General features: G+C 39.2%; 1 protein-coding gene across 7 annotated transcripts in view; it reads right to left on the reverse strand.

Moving 5' to 3' along the window:
• Positions 1 to 5815: 5815 nt before the first annotated feature.
• The window catches only part of JMJD1C (jumonji domain containing 1C), a 212561-nt gene continuing 201498 nt past the window's right edge, over positions 5816 to 16878 (reverse strand). For all 7 annotated transcript variants that reach the window (XM_058671960.1, XM_058671956.1, XM_012926495.2 and 4 more), the window contains 4 exons: positions 14764 to 14903; positions 11912 to 12088; positions 7061 to 7192; positions 5816 to 6746 (listed from right to left, as the gene is read on the reverse strand). In XM_058671960.1, the coding sequence (XP_058527943.1) occupies positions 6657 to 6746; positions 7061 to 7192; positions 11912 to 12088; positions 14764 to 14903 (539 nt within the window). In that variant the 3' untranslated portion in view covers positions 5816 to 6656. The remainder of the gene's footprint in view (positions 6747 to 7060; positions 7193 to 11911; positions 12089 to 14763; positions 14904 to 16878) is intronic.

Below are 16878 nucleotides of genomic sequence, written 5' to 3' on the forward strand. Positions count from 1 at the left end.
AAAGCATCAAATACATTTTGTTTAGCATGTGCTTTTAAAATATTTGATTTCACAACTTTGAAGGTCTTTAAATCCTATTACTGTATGCATGAAGTCCAGCAAGCCCTGAAAACTGTGAAGCTGCGAGTAGGAGCAGAGCCAAGACCAGAGAGGTCTGACTAGCGGTAGAATGAGCTGTTTGCTGAGCCATGGTAAGGCCAAATGATCTGGTCTTCTTGCCTGACCATGAGGCCTGGTCATCCTGACTTCTTTCAGGTACAGTAAACCCTGCACCTCCACTACTCTGACCCCCCGATGAGGAGTTGGGTGATGATAGTGCAAGGTAGACTATATTACCTAATTTGGTAGTTGTGCTTTGTTCTTGGCACTAAAGTTTCCTGGGAAACAGGAATGCCTTTTGTTCTCATGTGGTAACTATGATAGTATAACTATCAGTAACTCTGGATAGTGGCTGGTTATCAGAGACCAAGACTTAAGCTTGGAACTTTTAAACTAGGTCGCCAGCCTTTGTGGGAGGAAAGAGGTATGAGATGAGCCATTGACTCTGCTCATGTGATGGAAGTTTCACAAAAATCCCTGAACTCTTAGGGTTTGCTGAGCATAAGGAGGGTAGAGTGTACTGGGGACAAGTGCTATCAAACTATTGCAGAACCACCTGGAAAGTGCAAGAGCCAGGACTGGGAATGGGCCTAGTAAGGAAACTGGGGACTTTCCTGATGTGCTGCAATTCCCACTGGCAAGCACAGGAATCAGGGCTGGGTGGGCCCTCTAGGGGGATTTTAGGGGGTTGTTCTGAATAGGCTCAGTTCCTGCTGGTGTGTGTGGTGGGCAGGGTTGAGCTGAGTTGCAGCAGCAATTGGTTTTCATGAGACACAGGACTGGAGATAAAGCCCAGTAATTCCAACTACCAGTGTGTGTGTGTAGGCTGATGTAGGCGGTGGACTGAGCTGGACCTCATACTGGCAGGCACACATAAGTCAGGTCTGGAATCACCCCAGTAGAACCACTGGACTCAGAATTCCAACCATCTGGAGAATCGGAGGATCTGTGGACTGTCTGGAGAGCATGGGTCAGAACTGGGCCTCCTCAGTGGCTAGGACAGAGCAGCAGACAGCATGCCCTGATGTACATGGAGGATATGGCAGTCCGTTGGGGCCTTCAGGGGACATCTGGCACCATAACAGAAGGAGGGCAGAAGGAATTTGGCCAACTACCCCAGCCAAACGTTGACCGCAAATATTTGGGTGACTGGAGACTAAAGAGGACTCTGTCAGCCAATGGACCTTGAAAGCATTCTGTCATCCTTGGTTCAGCGAGATCGACAGCGTTTCAGAACTACTGAAACCACTTAAGCAGAACCCTCAGAACATGCTCTGTATCAGGGATTCTGGGTTGATATTGGGTAGTTGTTTCGATCCATCCCAGGGTACTGAGGCATTTGGGAGGCTGGGTGCGGCTTCTCCCCTGATCACTTCCTCCAGATACAGGAAGACAATTTGGAAGCAATGGTCTCACCCACTTTCCCCTGATACCTGACCCTTCCCACCCTGATCAACTATGTAAACCTCATCAAAAATAAAGCTTAAAAAAAATTAAACTTTTAAAAAATGAGTAAGTACTTAAAAAAGAGGATGTGGATACTCTGTATCTCTTAGATGCATCTTTCCACAACTTAAGTCATTTTTAACAGTGGAAGTAATTTTTTTCCATAAGCAAGTGAGCTAACAAAAGAGGGCAGTCATGGGAATCTTTGATTCACAAGTGCTTGGTCAGAACACAGGTCACACCTGGAACTTTGAGAATGAAGTGGAAGCAGCCTTGAGTATCGAGCCCTTAACCTGTGATGTCAGTGCTATCTGTGGCCACGCGTAGACTGTCAGAATGGGGTTCAATTGTAGGACCACCTAGTTGGTGTCCATCTGAGGATAGCTCTGAGGAATGGAGACTACCTGGTGAAAGTTGAGTCTCCTCTTAGGCTTAGCAGTAAAAATCTTCATGTCCATTTTTGTTTTAAATAAAAAAATAAAAAGCAATCAGGAAACTGTTAAGATTTATTGGAAAGATTCACAGAGCGCAGAGACAGATCTGTTCGCTGATTCACTCCCCAAGTGGCTACAATGGCCGGTGTTGAGCCGATCCGAAGCCAAGAACTTCTTCCAGGTCTCCCATGGCGGTACAGGGCCCCAAGGCTTTGGGCCGTCCTCAGCTACTTTCCCAGGCCACAAGCAGGGAGCTGGAAGGGAAGCAGAGCTGCCGGGACAGGAAGTGGTAGTCATATGGGACCCCAGCTCGTGTAAGGTGAGGGTTTTAGCCATTGGGCCACCACACCCTTAGATGTTCATATCGTATTAACCGTATTCATTTGCTAGCAGCTATGACTAAATTCTTTTTTTAACAACAGGTGAATACTGTTATGAGGCAATTAGGACCCTGTGTAATCTATTTTAACAGCCAATATGTAAAATGTAATAGGTATTTCTTGAATTACTCTAGACAAGGTGGTTATCAATTTAAGATAAAAAGGATATTTATCAAGATACTTTGTCACAATCCCAGCAGCCTAATTGGTCATGTATTCAAGGAGTTTGTGGCCTCAAGATTCTTTGCAAACTTACTAGCAGCAATTTCTACCCAATAGTGCCATCTAGTGGACAGCAAGAAACTTGTTCTTGTGGGGGTTTTGGCCCAGAAGTTAATTTGGTCTCCTGTACACTTCAGGCAAGTCTATGCCAGTGGCTGCAGGGGTTGGTGTAGTTGATTGCTTCATTCATTTGGAATGGAAATGTCCTTAAATAGACTACCCCACCAGGTTATTGCAGACAGGGCCTATAGTTCTGTGTGCTTGTTTTCTGAGCTTAACTGTTCTGCCTTGGTACCTGAATTTAATTTCCTGAAGGTTGCTCTTTAGTGTGCAAGTATAACGTCTACCTACCTGCAGGTTAGGTTAAAGTTCCCATGAACATCTGAGGAGAGTGGTGTGCTGATCTGGAGAAGTCAGCAGGTAGAGCAGCAAGCAGGCCTCTTGTCCCACTATAGAGAACTGGATATTTGCTTGGGACCTGGGAAGGGGCTGCGATTGGGGCTGCACACCGTGAGAACAAAATCCCTCAATTGGTCATTAGTAATTATGGCAAAAGCAGTACATAGGCATGCATAGGCAGAAATATTTCTGTTCAAATTACTGTAATCTATGTAGACACCACTAAGTACCTAGTTAAACTATGAAGTAGCTGGTATGGAAGAAGTAACAGAGATGAAAGGATTGGGAAATGGCATTCTAAGACTGGCATGAACAAAATGCAAGCAGTTAGAAAGAATGATAACTCAGTAAACTGGATCAGAATTGGGTCATGGTAACCACACAAGAACTCAGGGAGGCCCAAATAAATTGCACTTTATTTTCCTAAAAGTGAGTGGGTCAGGGTTAAGTTCTGGTCTTCAATTAAAAACAAAAATGAAAACACCAGGCCCTCAGTTAGCAAGAACCTAGTCTGTACCTGTTTCTTTACTGTGTTCACAGTTAGAAACAAAGAGAGGGTGAGGTACTCCAGGTGGTGTTAGGCTAAAGCGTGAGGAAATCACGGATACAGACTGTCTTGAAAACCAGCATAGCATGTACAGGAAAACAAAGGCTCCAAGGCACATTAGTCCAAGGGTGACAAAAGATAAACAACTGCTAGCCCTTTACTCCAAGTCAATCCCCTGAAGAAAATTCTTGCTACTAATGAGTTAAGGCCAGTGTTTTTCTGGCTGTAGCTCAGACATTTCCCTATTATGAGGAAACAGCTATTCAGGGACAAGCCAGGCTATTTGAAACAGATGTTAACATAGCCACAAAACCTTTAGTTTCAGTGACAATGCTAAATAAAGCTCTACGGAGACAGATGTTAAATTGGGTAATAGCAGCATGTTTTATTCTGATAATTTGACAAACCTATCACTTTGAGAATTGTAGTATTCTACATGTACTTGTTTTGATTTTTAAAGTTGACTAAATACAATGCTTGAAGTCTTGATTGGATTTTTGAAATGTAGGCTTACTTACTGGAAGACTGGCAACAGAGTGAATAGGCTCATAATTCAAAACGGAGCGCAAGACTTTCCTGCTTTGTTGAAATGCAGCTTTGCTTAATCACTGTTTTGTGATAATATGAAACGACCAAACGTATTCATTAAATTTTTATGAAGACATGGCAATGTTAATAGAAAGGTATATTGATTGGAGTAAGGAAATCCCAGACCTTATGGAACTGTACCATAAAATTGGAAATAAAAATAAAAACAGGTAAATTAATTTTTATACAATATATAAAAAGAGAAACATATGCAAAGAGAAAATGCATAGAAAAGATCTGTGGGAAGTAAACCTGTAATGGAGGTCATTTTTGAGGAGGAAATCACTGGGACTTGTTTGCTGCCTATTCTTCATTTATACTTTTTGATAACTTGATAAATTTGGGGAAAATAGGATAAAAGTTTTTTAGACCGATATAAATTGTTGTATTTATGGGGTACCATGTGATATTTCAATACAAGTCCACATTATGTAATGTTCCAGTCAGGGTAAACATTGGGCTCACATCAGTTGCTGGCTGCCTTCCGTCAGTCAGTCCTTCTCCACAGAGCTAAGTTCAGAACATGGAGTAATCTCTGGCTCACAAGAGCACTACACAAAAGACGGTAATCACTAGGATGGTAAGAACAGGTGACAAATGATGGCTCCAATCACGTGACACCCACTGAACAAACAACAAATTCTTAACATCCTAGAATGTTTCTGAAATATGAAACCAATGGCTTAAGAAAGCTTTGATTTGACTGGTCTGGGAATACCTCAAAGTTTCTTTGGGGATCTCCCCAGTCAAAATGGTGGACTCAGAGCCCTAACCAAGAAAAGACAGAAGACAGAACAAGTCAATCAACCACTTCAGCTATATGTTGGCAGCGAAATACTGGGCAAATGGAGACTTTATGATGGACTATGTCAATCAGTGGATTCTTCAAGGACCTCATCGTGCTTGGAGTGGCGAGACTGGCAGCGATTCATAACTGGTGAACTATCAAAACCACCTGAGCAAGTATCTCAGAGCATGCCCCACATCCGGGACTTGGGATGGGTGGGAAACTGGGTGGGGCTTCCCCCTCAATATTCCTCTCAGATACAAAAAGGAAACAATATGGAAATAACAGTCTTACCCCTTCCCTATAGCCCTTGAACCTTTTTTTTCCCTAATTAACTATGTAAAGATTGTCAAAAATAAAAAATCAAATTAGAAAAAAAAAAGATAAGGATCCATGAAAAAAAAAACGAAAAGAAATTGTAAAAAAAAATAAACAGAAAGCTTTGATTTGAATTTTTGTGGCAGTGAGTTAGCTGTAACAATCTTCTGAATATGCAAATTTGCTTTTATTACAGATTTGTTTATTATAGGCCTCTAAACAGCCTGTTAAACCACACTGAACAAATTATTGGTCCTAAACAGACAATTAATTTGAAATATCCTCAGCCCAATTTGCCTTCTCAAAATAATCACCATCTAATGTTAACCTTGCTTGTGGTGTGTGCAGTCAGTGTGCAATGGAACTGCTGGGTGGAGATGGCACAGCATCCTACCCAACATGGTGATCAGTGTCGTTCGGGGAAGAACCAACCTGCAGGTGTCAGTGGAGGGCGCACAAGTTGCCAAAGTCTGGCATTAAAACCAATGCAGAATTAAATAAATTTGCCCTGGTCATGCAGTGACTAAGAGACCTTTTGGTCTGAGCCTGCCCTCAAGGAGTATGCATGGTAAAAGAGGAACAACTGGGGAGCAAGCCAATTTTTGATAAAAGTCTTTTTAATGGAAAATGTAAAACCCCTTTCAACTTTAATGTACAAAGCCATATGTAACACTTGCACTTTAACAAAAGCAAGCCAATGTTTTAAAAAAATACATCATTAAATGTATATATGTATATATTTACATAGCATATTAAGTTTAATATTTAGCTTTAAAAGTTCACATAAATTTTACCAAAATGAGACAATTTTAAATAAATTACACCTTCTGAAAATGTTTAATTGTACAGTCAATAGCTTCAACAAAATATTGAAGAGTCTGTATTTAGTATCTACGTTATACACTTTTTATCTTACAAATTTTACAGTTATTTGGCAGTAATTTTCTGATTACAACATGACTGCTGTGCGATTCAGCAATTTCCCAAATGCAGGCAATAGCTGGTGTTTGTGTCCTATTCTCACAGTAACTGTCTCAATGTAGTGAAAAATATTGGTTATTTTAGTAAACTGTACAAGGTCACATTTACACTTGATCAACAATATAGCATAGAATTTAGTATTTTTTTTTTTACCAAAAATAAATACATCATTTTAAATCTGGCATTTTCACAAACATCATATACACTATAATACAAAAACAGCTATGTAGGACTGTTTTTTTCCCCCCAATTTATCTTGTTTTATAACTAACATTGAATCACAGTAGCTGTGACATAATGCTATACTGCTGCGGTGTCAGTAACAAGTAATTACTACAAAGAGAATTTCTTGGCACTGATGGTTTTATGAAGCTTAAGTCAGTGTGCATACATCCTCTCATTCAAGAATAAGTAATGCCAGTTCAACAGTCTAAAACTATCAAACTGGACAAGACTTAATTTTCCTCCATATCCTCCACTTCATCTTCATGTATCTTCAAAGCTCTCACCATTTCTTTGACTGCATGATATAAGATATTTTTAACCTGAAAAAGATGTTAACACAGCCAATTACATGATATATATCAATAATAATAAATGGTAACTACCAGATTAAAAAAATTTTTTTTAAATGGGGACCAAAGGGAAACCAAAGGAAAATGTCAAGGTTTTCAGTAGTAATAAATGAAAGTTAAAATGCCACTGAAATTCACATAATCAAATACATGTTGGTATGCATTTTTGGTTGTTATCCTAATGTGAAACCAGACAGTGACCATGTAAGCTGTTAGGTCTGTATCATATATTTGAACATGAGAGACCAGCATAATAGGGTGTGGCAGGAACACCCGTATCTTACCTGTAGCTTATCATCGTAATTGATTTCTTCTTTCAAAAGCCTCAGCTCTTGTGTTAAATGAAATGACTGTACTAGATGTTCTGGAGACACAAAGTCTTCAGTTACCTGAATACAGCTGTGAAAATTCTGTACCTGTCCCCAAAAGAGAAACCATAAAATAACAAACTTTAGGAGGGAGTAAAGAAAAGCCAACTTATCTACAACCATTAAATTATAGGGACATTTATGTTGGATCATTTTTCTCCAAAATAATAAATGGATTGTAAAGTAGAAGACCAAAGAGTAAAGTGAGCATAAATATTTTTAAATGACAAAAAGAACTTTTCCAGGAATTCTGTGGAAATGTTGAAATCAGATCCTAAATTCAAGGTGGATTTTTTTGTTGTTACTTTAAGAAGCCAGGAACTGCAAAGAATCTACTAGGGCACTTAATCTGAGTAGGTTTGTTGTTGCTCCTTGGGCTGTCAAAAAGTTTAGTCACTTCACTGTTAATTCTTAAGCTAGAGAGTGAAGAAAGGAAATGAAATTTACCAGTTTTTTTTTTTACGAACTAGGGATGAAAATCAGTTTCAGACAGACCCACTCACCACAAATCAGTTTCAGAATTACCCTAGGATTTTGGTAGCCAGGCTTTGCCTCTGCTTGGTGTTCAAGTTAGATGAGACTGGCTGTGTTCAGAGTGTTAGAGCTGCAGAAAGGATTTAAGTAATGTGAACCTTTTTCTTAGGTAATTTTCCTTCAAATTGGCTAAGTAAACCTCTCACCCCTTCACTTGTTTGTGAAAACTAGTATTCCTTTCTAGGTTATGGTCACTTAAATCTGTGCCCTAGTGGTCAGTCATGGACCTAACAGATTATTCTTCAAAACAACACAAAGTGACTTTTTTGCATTAAGTAGTTTCCTAATTGCTATGAGTTCTGGATTCTTAAATTCTGGGGGAAAAAAAAAAAAATATATATATATATATATATATATATATATATATCTCCAATCAGCAAATGGTTGCTGTAAAATGACTTTTAAGTGACTTTTATTACAAGATGCTATCATGTTTTCTAGTGATCCCCACCTGTGGATGTGCTTAAATTAGGCTTGAGGATAAAGTTTAGTTTTCAAGCAGACCACAGCTAACTTTCTATTCTATTCTTTGCTGTCTTTGAGTCACTAATGCATCACTTCCTTGACAGATCGTCTTCCTTACAAGGTGAGTTGTAATTATGAGAAAGGTTAAGAAAATGTGCATCTTTTATGTTCGTAGTAAGAAGGTTCCATATTCTAGATACTGTGATTGCTGTATACTCAGTCTGCTATTTTTGAGAACTTAGTGTAAAAAGATTCTGCCGCCCAAGCTGTACAAATGCAGAGGATTTAAACTTTAAATTCTAGCTAAGACCAAAGTAAATTCTGAATACAGCATTGTTACAGTCATGTTTAAAATTGTGGACTTAAAAAAAGTTTGAATTAAAAATAGTTTTTAATTTAAGTGCTGGTTTCTCAGTTTCAAATCTAGCATCCACTAATGCATCTGGGTCCTTGCCACTCATCTGGAGACCCAGATGGAGTTCTGAGCTATCAGCTTTGGCCTGGTCTAGACCTGACTGCATCAGGCATTTGGGGAGCTAACCATAAGATAAAAGATTAAGATTTATTTATTGTTATTGGAAAGGCAGATTTACAGAGAGAAGGAAAGACAGAAATATCTTCCATCCACTGGTTCACTCCCCAAGTGGCCGCAACAGTCAGACCCGAGACTATCAGATCCAATCTGAAGCCAGGAGCTAGGAGCTTCTCTTCCAGGTCTCCCACGCAGGTGCAGGGTCCAAAGGCTTTGGGCCGTCCTCCACTGCTTTCCCAGGCCACAAGCAGGGAACTGGATGGGAAGTGGAGCAGCCGGGACATTCCATAAGGAATCCCGGATTGTGCAAGGCAAGGATTTACTCACTGAACCATCTGACCAGGCCTTTCTTTCTGCCCTTCAAATAATTAAGATATTAATGTGAAAAGATGATTGTAATATTTAGTTTACAATCTGAAGTTGGATTCCAACACAACTTTAGTAAACTTTTTCTAAAGTAGCCTAGAAGACATAAATGAAAATTCACATTTCTATAACCACTATATGTAAGAATTACAGAAAGCTAAAACGTTGCTTTCATCTGTATTTGTGAAAAAAAATCTTGTAAAAATGAACATATTTTTATGTCTTCAGAAAATATACTTAATATTTAGTAAGTGCATTATCTAGGTATTAGGAAACAGCAATGAAAAACATGAAGCTTACATTCTCATCAGGTTAAAAGACAGTGGACAACTTATAATCATTTAGAAGGCAGTAACTGCAGTGGAAGAAGATAGAGAATTGGGGGTATAATTTGGAACTTTAATTTAGGGCGGTAGGGAGAAGACATTTATGTAAAGCCTTGAAATAACATAAAAAACAAATCTTACAGATATCTCAAAGTAAATCCCAGGCATAAAGATCACAGATACAAAGCCTCGAGGTGGGAACCTGTTGCAGAGTACAAAGGACCACTACTCAGGACCTGTGGGGCTTTGAGCAGAGTGAGACATGAACTTTGTACCAGTGTCATTTTGCCTTTGCTTTGGATAACAAAGGCTCATCTGCTTGTTCAACACCCACCCTTCCAGTACTAGCTGCCTATGGAGAGTGAAGGTCAGAGATGACATTTGTACCATGAATTATTTTATGTTGTTTGAATTTTTTCTTTAATCACATCAATATTACATTTTCAAAAGAAAAATATTTTCAGTCTTCAAGAAACAGTATAAAACTGCTGGTGCACCATCTAGTCTGATAACACTGGGTAAGAAAAGTTTGAGGGAAATGTCACCAATTTCACACTCAGGATGCTCCAGCAGAGGGTGGGGGAGAAAGACAAATGGCAGGGAGAAGTGAGATAAAAAGTCATGTAACACCCTGTGTGTGGACACTGGGCACATGCTAAGATTGTGCCCAGAGGTGCCCTTGCTCTTTAGATTTGCTATCTGGCTTTTCTTACTTTTTCTCATAAGACAAGGACTTTTGTTTCAGCCATCTCTACTAACAAAACAAAAAATGTTGGCATGAACTACTAAACCCTGAATAGACACTGTGTATTACCTACAAAAATTGAAAACTGAGTCACACTCGCAAATATAATAAAAAAACCTACAAACTTCAGCAAGAAAACACAGATGAGTCTGTACTTTTAGACTATGCAAACATTTTACTGCAACAATAAAACCATGAACCATAAAAGAAGAATTAAACAACTGGATTTCATTAGGATGAAAACAAACATAGCAACTTTGGCTCTTTGAAACATAAGAGAATGAAAAGGTAACTAACATATTGAGAATAGTATTTGTAAAATATATCAGGTAAAGGACTTGCCTGGAATAAAGAACACTTATTTTATAATTTAAATTTATAATCCAAAAAATTTAAATGAATCAAATATATAAAAATACAGTTAAAGAAAATAGGTGGCAAGTAAAACTAATGAAAAGTTGTTAAACATATTTACTCAGCAAGAAACTGCAAAATGAAACCACAATGTTACCACTGCACACAAACAAGAATGATTAAGAAACCAAAGTGACAGTAACAAGTGATAGAAACAAGAAAAAAAGGATAGGGCCCGGCATGATAACCTAGCAGCTAAAGTCCTTTCTTGCACGTGCTGGGATCTCATATGGGTGCCGGTTCTAATCCTGGCAGCCCCACTTCCCATCCAGCTCTCTGCTTGTGACCTGGGAATTGGGAATCTGCACCCGCATGGGAGACCCAGAAGAGGCTCTGGGCTCCTGGCTTTGGATTGGCTCAGCTCTGGCTGTTGCAGTCACTTAGGGAGTGAAACCAATGGACGGAAGATCTTCCTCTCTGTTTCTCTGTACATGTGACTTTCAAAAAAAATAAAAGAATGAAAAAATAACCAAATAATTATCATAAGAGCACTCAAGCCCCACTATTCAATATTTACCTAACATAAATGAAAACCTGTATTTACACAAAAACCTGAATGTTTATATAGTCCTTTCATTTGTTAATAACCCGAATTGAAAACTAGTCACAATATACTTCTTTAGCTGACTAGATAAACAAGTACTTTTTTTAATGCAAAAAAAAAAAAAGTATGTGAAATGAACTAACTACTCAGCAATGGAAAGAAACAATTGATACATACACCATGATTGAATTTCAAATGTATTGAGAAAAAGTAGACTTAAAAGAATATATATTATGTAACATTTTCTTACAAGAAGAATCTATAGAAAAAAAGATAAAGGTTGCAGAAACCACATGAGAAGTTGAAAAACTTGTAGAAGAAAATGAAGGAAATAGCCTATATTGATTATACTGTTACTTGCTTTGTAAAACCTAAAAGTACACATTATTGCAGGTAAATTACACTTGTTTTTAAAAAGTGACCATAGTGTTCAGCATGAAGCTGACTTCCACTGAGGTTGAATAAGAATTTTCTACAAAATTTATTTTGCACTACTAAACATACTACTTACAAAGAGATTTACAGTACAATTGCCTTGAAGAGGTTGTTTTCTCAGGGGGTATTTAAATACACTGAGCTGTCTATAGCCTAATATGATTGTAACCTTCCATTAAATCAGGCACAATATATAAATCGATACCTGGCTTATACTTAAGACAATTTAAGCTCAAATAGTTATTTTTGCTGATTTTTTTCAAGCACTGGAATGCCATTTCAGAGATCTGATAAGTATGCTGCTGCATTATGCCATGTCTTCATTAATTTATGAGTATGCCTATAATAAGGCTTAATTCTAAAAAATTATTGCTTTTAGGTAGATATTCTAGAAGTCTGTACATACCTGATGTAGTGCGCCTGCAGGCAAAACAATGGCATCACCAAGGAACTGAATCAGAGTGCAAGTTCTGACTCCATACTCTTCAAGCAGCCTTTGGCGGAGCTTTCTGTTTACATACCAGCTTTGGTCACGTATTGGATCATGTTCTGGTGGAACTTCAAGGCCTTGTTCTTTTGAAATCTGAAATACAGATTAACATAAAATTTCTTTAAGAAATGGCAGATCTTACTGTAGTTAAATTTCACTTTTATTTGTAGCAATACAAATATTTTGTCCTCAGAATTTCTTATGAAGTGATTTATAATATTATACAGCAATCTGAAAAGCCAAAGGATTAAAACTATGTAATAATGTTGGAATGCCACACATAAATTGACTCCTGCTCTGCCACGATGTCCTTCACTGTGAAGTTTCCATCTGATTTCCTTCCTTGTAATCTTTTCAAGATTAACATACACAAATGAGAGAAGGCTTAGCATTACTCTTTTATGAGATACATCTGGTTCACTCCCAAAAGGGCCTCAACAAGCCAGGACTGGACCAGGCTGAAGTGTAGAGCCCACACAGAAGCACATCTTCAGTTGCTTTCTCAGGTGCACTGTTAGCAGGGAGCTGGAGCACAAGTGCCATAGTCCTTGAACCGGCACCCATATGGGATGCCAGAAGTTCAGAAGCTTCATTTGGCCCTGCCATACCTAATCCCCCCATTTTTTCTTCTTAAGGTAGGCACAGGGATAAATACTTCCATTTAGATATAACAATTCTTTAATTTTTTTGAAGATTGTTTATTAATTTGAAAGGTAGAGTAACACAAAGGGGGAAAAATACTGGGCCAGTGCATTGGTTCAACTGGCTAATCTTCCCTTTGCAAGTGCAAGCATCCTATCTGGGTCCTGATTAATTTGTCACCTGCCCCACTTCCCATCCAGCTCCCTGCTTGTGGCCTGGAAAAGCAGTAAAAGAGGCCAAAAGCTCTGGATCAGTTCAGCTCTGGCTGTTGTGGCTACTTGGGGAGTGAACCAGTGGATGGAAGATGTTTCTTTTATGTCTTTGTAAATCAGACCTGCCTTTCCAATAAAAAATAAATACACCTTAAAAGAAAGGAAGATCTTTCCCTCTGTCTCTTCTCCTCTTTATATCTGACCTTCCACTAAGAAAAAAAATCTTAAAAAAAAAAAAAAAAAAAAGGAAGAAAGATGGAGCAAGATCACTCTTCCATTGGCTTGTTCAATTCTCAAATAGGTGCAATAACCAGGCGGCTGGAACTCCATACAGATTTTGCACGTGTCACGACTTGCACCACTTTCCCATGTGCTTTAGTAGGGAGCTGGATTAATAGTGAATCAGCTTGGGGCCCGGCGGCGTGGCCTAGCAGCAAAAGTCCTCGCCTTGAACGCCCCACGATCCCATACGGGCGCCGGTTCTAATCCCGGCAGCTCCACTTCCCATCCAGTTCCCTGCTTGTGGCCTGGGAAAGCAGTTGAGGACGGCCCAATGCATTGGGACCCTGCACCCGTGTGGGAGACCCGGAAGAGGTTCCAGGTTCCCGGCTTCGGACTGGCTCAGCACCGGCCCGTTGCGGCTCACTTGGGGAGTGAATCATCGGATGGAAGATCTTCCTCTCTGTCTCTCCTCCTCTCTGTATATCTGACTTTCCAATAAAAATAAATAAATCTTTAAAAAAAAAAAAAACATTTTCTAAATTTTGTGGTTATGGGGATTTGTTTTCAGGGATCATTGTTGCTTTTCAAAGTTCTACCACTAATAGGTGTGAAGGATACCACTATTTAAAATATAATTTATCATTTTTCTTCAAAAAAGTTTTCACAAGAGAGAAAAATGACAGAGACCAGGTTTTCCATGTGGGTGGCAGAAACCCAAGTATGTGGGCCATCTTTGGACACAGAAGTTCATGTCCAAGCTGATTCACTATTTTTTTTTTTAAGATTTATTTATTTTATTACAAAGTCAGATATATAGAGAGGAGGAGAGACAGAGAGGAAGATCTTCCATCCGATGGTACACTCCCCAAGTGACTGCAACGGCTGGAGCTGAGCCAATCTGAAACCAGGAGCCAGGAGCAACTCTGGGTCTCCCACGCGGGTGCAGGGACCCAAGGCTTTGGGCTGTACTCAACTGCTTTCCCAGGGCACAAGCAGGGAGCTGGATTGGAAGTGGAGCTGCCAGTATTAGAAGCAGCACCCATACGGGATACTTGCGCATGCCAGGTGAGGAGTTTAACCACTATGTCATTGCGCCGGGCCCGAAAACATTTTTAAGTAAAGGGTTTGAGCCAGTTATTGTGGGTTATTTCTGTTATTTCAGCTTACTGTCCTAAAACTCAGAATATGACTATTGAGAACTACAGTTTACTCAAGTAAGAACAATCACAAGCAGATGCAACAGAGCAAAATCACAACCTAAGTCAACAGCCAAAATACCAGATATGAAAAATAAAGAATATCCTGGAGGTCGGTGCCATGGTGTAGCAAACTAAGTCTGCCTGTGGTGCAAGCACCCCCCGTGGGCACCGATCTGTCTCGCAGTTGCCTTACTTCTGATCCAGCACCCTACCATGTGCCTGGGAAAGCAACAAACGATGGCCCAAGTCCTTAGGCCCCTGAACCCACGTCCAAGACCTGGAAAAAGCCTCTGGCTTTGGTCCATTTTTTTTTCTCTCTTTTCTCTGTAAAATGAGCTTTTCAAATAAAAACAAATCTTAAAAAAGACAAAACCCTCCATCTACTTGAAGTAAAAATTACTTACAATTTTCATATTGCTGAATGCAAATCAAGTTGTGGTACCAAATTATTTGACAAAGGTGAAGAGATAGATATTTGTAACTTAAATTCTACCTTTTGAAGAAATTCCCTTATCTTGTCAACATCCTTCCCAGCATAAATATGCCACAAAGCACCAGGTGTTTCAGTTGAGTCCTTCAATCGTTTCCTTAAAATGTCGTCCAAATCTTCCTCCTCAAATTTCTTGAGTATTCCTGAAGCAGGAGAATATTTTCAAAATGGTCAATCAACACTGCTTAGAAAGCTAAGATCTATAATAGCAGCAGAGTGCTAAACTGGATCAAGATTCTTTTTAGTTAAACAAACTGATTCTACCTACTTGAAAGGCAGGATGAAAGACAACAGCAAGAGGAGACACACAAAAGAGAAAAATTTTCCAGCTACTGGGACACTCTTCTCAAAATGCCCACAACAGGCAGGGCTGGGCCAGGGTGAAGCCAGGTGCGCGGGGCTCCATCGAGGTCTCTTGAGCAGGTGGCGGAAGCCCACACACTACAGCCACAGTCTGTTACACCCAAGATGGACTAGCAGGAAGCCACACTGAAAGTGGAGCAGCACTGCAATCTAGCATGTGGGCCACCCAAGAGGGGGTCTTAACCTGCTACAACAGGACTGATATCCTTTTAAACTTTTAAAATATTTGTTTGAAAGAAAGGCAGTTACAGAGAGAGACTAGTACCTTCCATCTGCTGGTTCAAACCCAAAATAAATGCATGGCTGAGGTAGAGTCAAGAAAAAAACAGAAGCCAGGATTTCTATCTGAATCTCCTATTTAGGTGGCAGGGGCCCAAGCATGTGGGTCATCTTCCACTACTTTCCCAGGAGCATTTGCAGAAAACAGGATCAGATGTGAAAGAGACAACACTTGAACTGGAGCTACAATTTGTGATTCCAGCATATGCAGGTGGTAGCTTTAACCTGCTGTATTAAAACATGGGATCCCTGGATCAATGAGTAGGCAGCCCCAACTACATATTTCAGACTGCTAGAGTTATAAGAGCAGAGAACTAGAGAGCCTGTCTCTTGTGCAAGTTATTCTTCTAGATTATTTTCCACAAACCATGGAGCCAAAGAAACTGAAGAGCTTCTACTCAAATTTAATCAATTTGCTATGTGACCCAAGTGGGTGGCTATAACAATGATATAGACTCACATTTTGTAACTTGCAAAGGACTTTTGTGACTGTTATTAATTAGTTGGCCCTTACAACCTGTAAATAAGGCAGAGACGCAACTTCTATTTTTTAACTGAGCACAAAAGTTCAGTAGCATGACTACTGAATGGCAGGTGAAAACCAGTGGATTAATTTCTATGGGATCTCAAATTTGAATGTTATCCAAGCTAAAAGCTTCACAAACAACAAACTATTTATGAAGAAACATCAGGCCATCCTTCTAAAATGAAAAGTTTTGCATCTCATTGCAAACCAAAACACAAAGGCACACACATATATTTTATCTCTACGTATGAATCACGAAAAGGTCTTTTAGTCTTACTGATTATATTTCATTAAACATTTTACATTATATTCTGTAAAGAAAAAGTTATTACTATTGATTGCTACAAAGGATATATCAGTTGTTTCCTCATATTTTAAGAGTAAATTTTTCTTTAACACTCAAACTTGCCTGCAAAGAATTAATTCCAACATTTACCAAGTGTTTACTATGTGCCAGACACTGCCCTACAATGCTAAGCAATTGGACTTATGAAATATCTAGCCAACACCCCCTTGAATTCATGAATCAGTGAATCTACACAAATACAACAATGTGGTAAATAAGTTAGATCTGGAAAAAAAATTCCTCCTTTAAACAAATAAAATGTTCTACTTTCAAATGAGTTAATGGTTTCCAAATATATTAGGCAAAACGGAATTTTGTTGCAAGCTTGGCTTTCCCATTTTCTCTAAATTTTAATGCTTTGTACATTTGGACTTTGGGCTCCTGGCTTCAGACTGGCTCAATTTCAGCTGTTGTGGCCACTTGGGGAGTGAATCAATGGACAAAATATCTTCCTCTCTGTCTCTTCTCCTTTCTATATATCTGACTTTCCAGTTAAATGCTTCTATATGTGACCACCTACACAAAGTGACAGAATATTTAGGTGAAGAGTGTTTGGGGGGCCAGCACAGTGGTGTGGCATGCTAATCCTCTGCCTATGGTGCTA

Source organism: Ochotona princeps, chromosome 13, assembly GCF_030435755.1.
Source record: "Ochotona princeps isolate mOchPri1 chromosome 13, mOchPri1.hap1, whole genome shotgun sequence".
NCBI lineage: Eukaryota > Metazoa > Chordata > Mammalia > Lagomorpha > Ochotonidae > Ochotona > Ochotona princeps.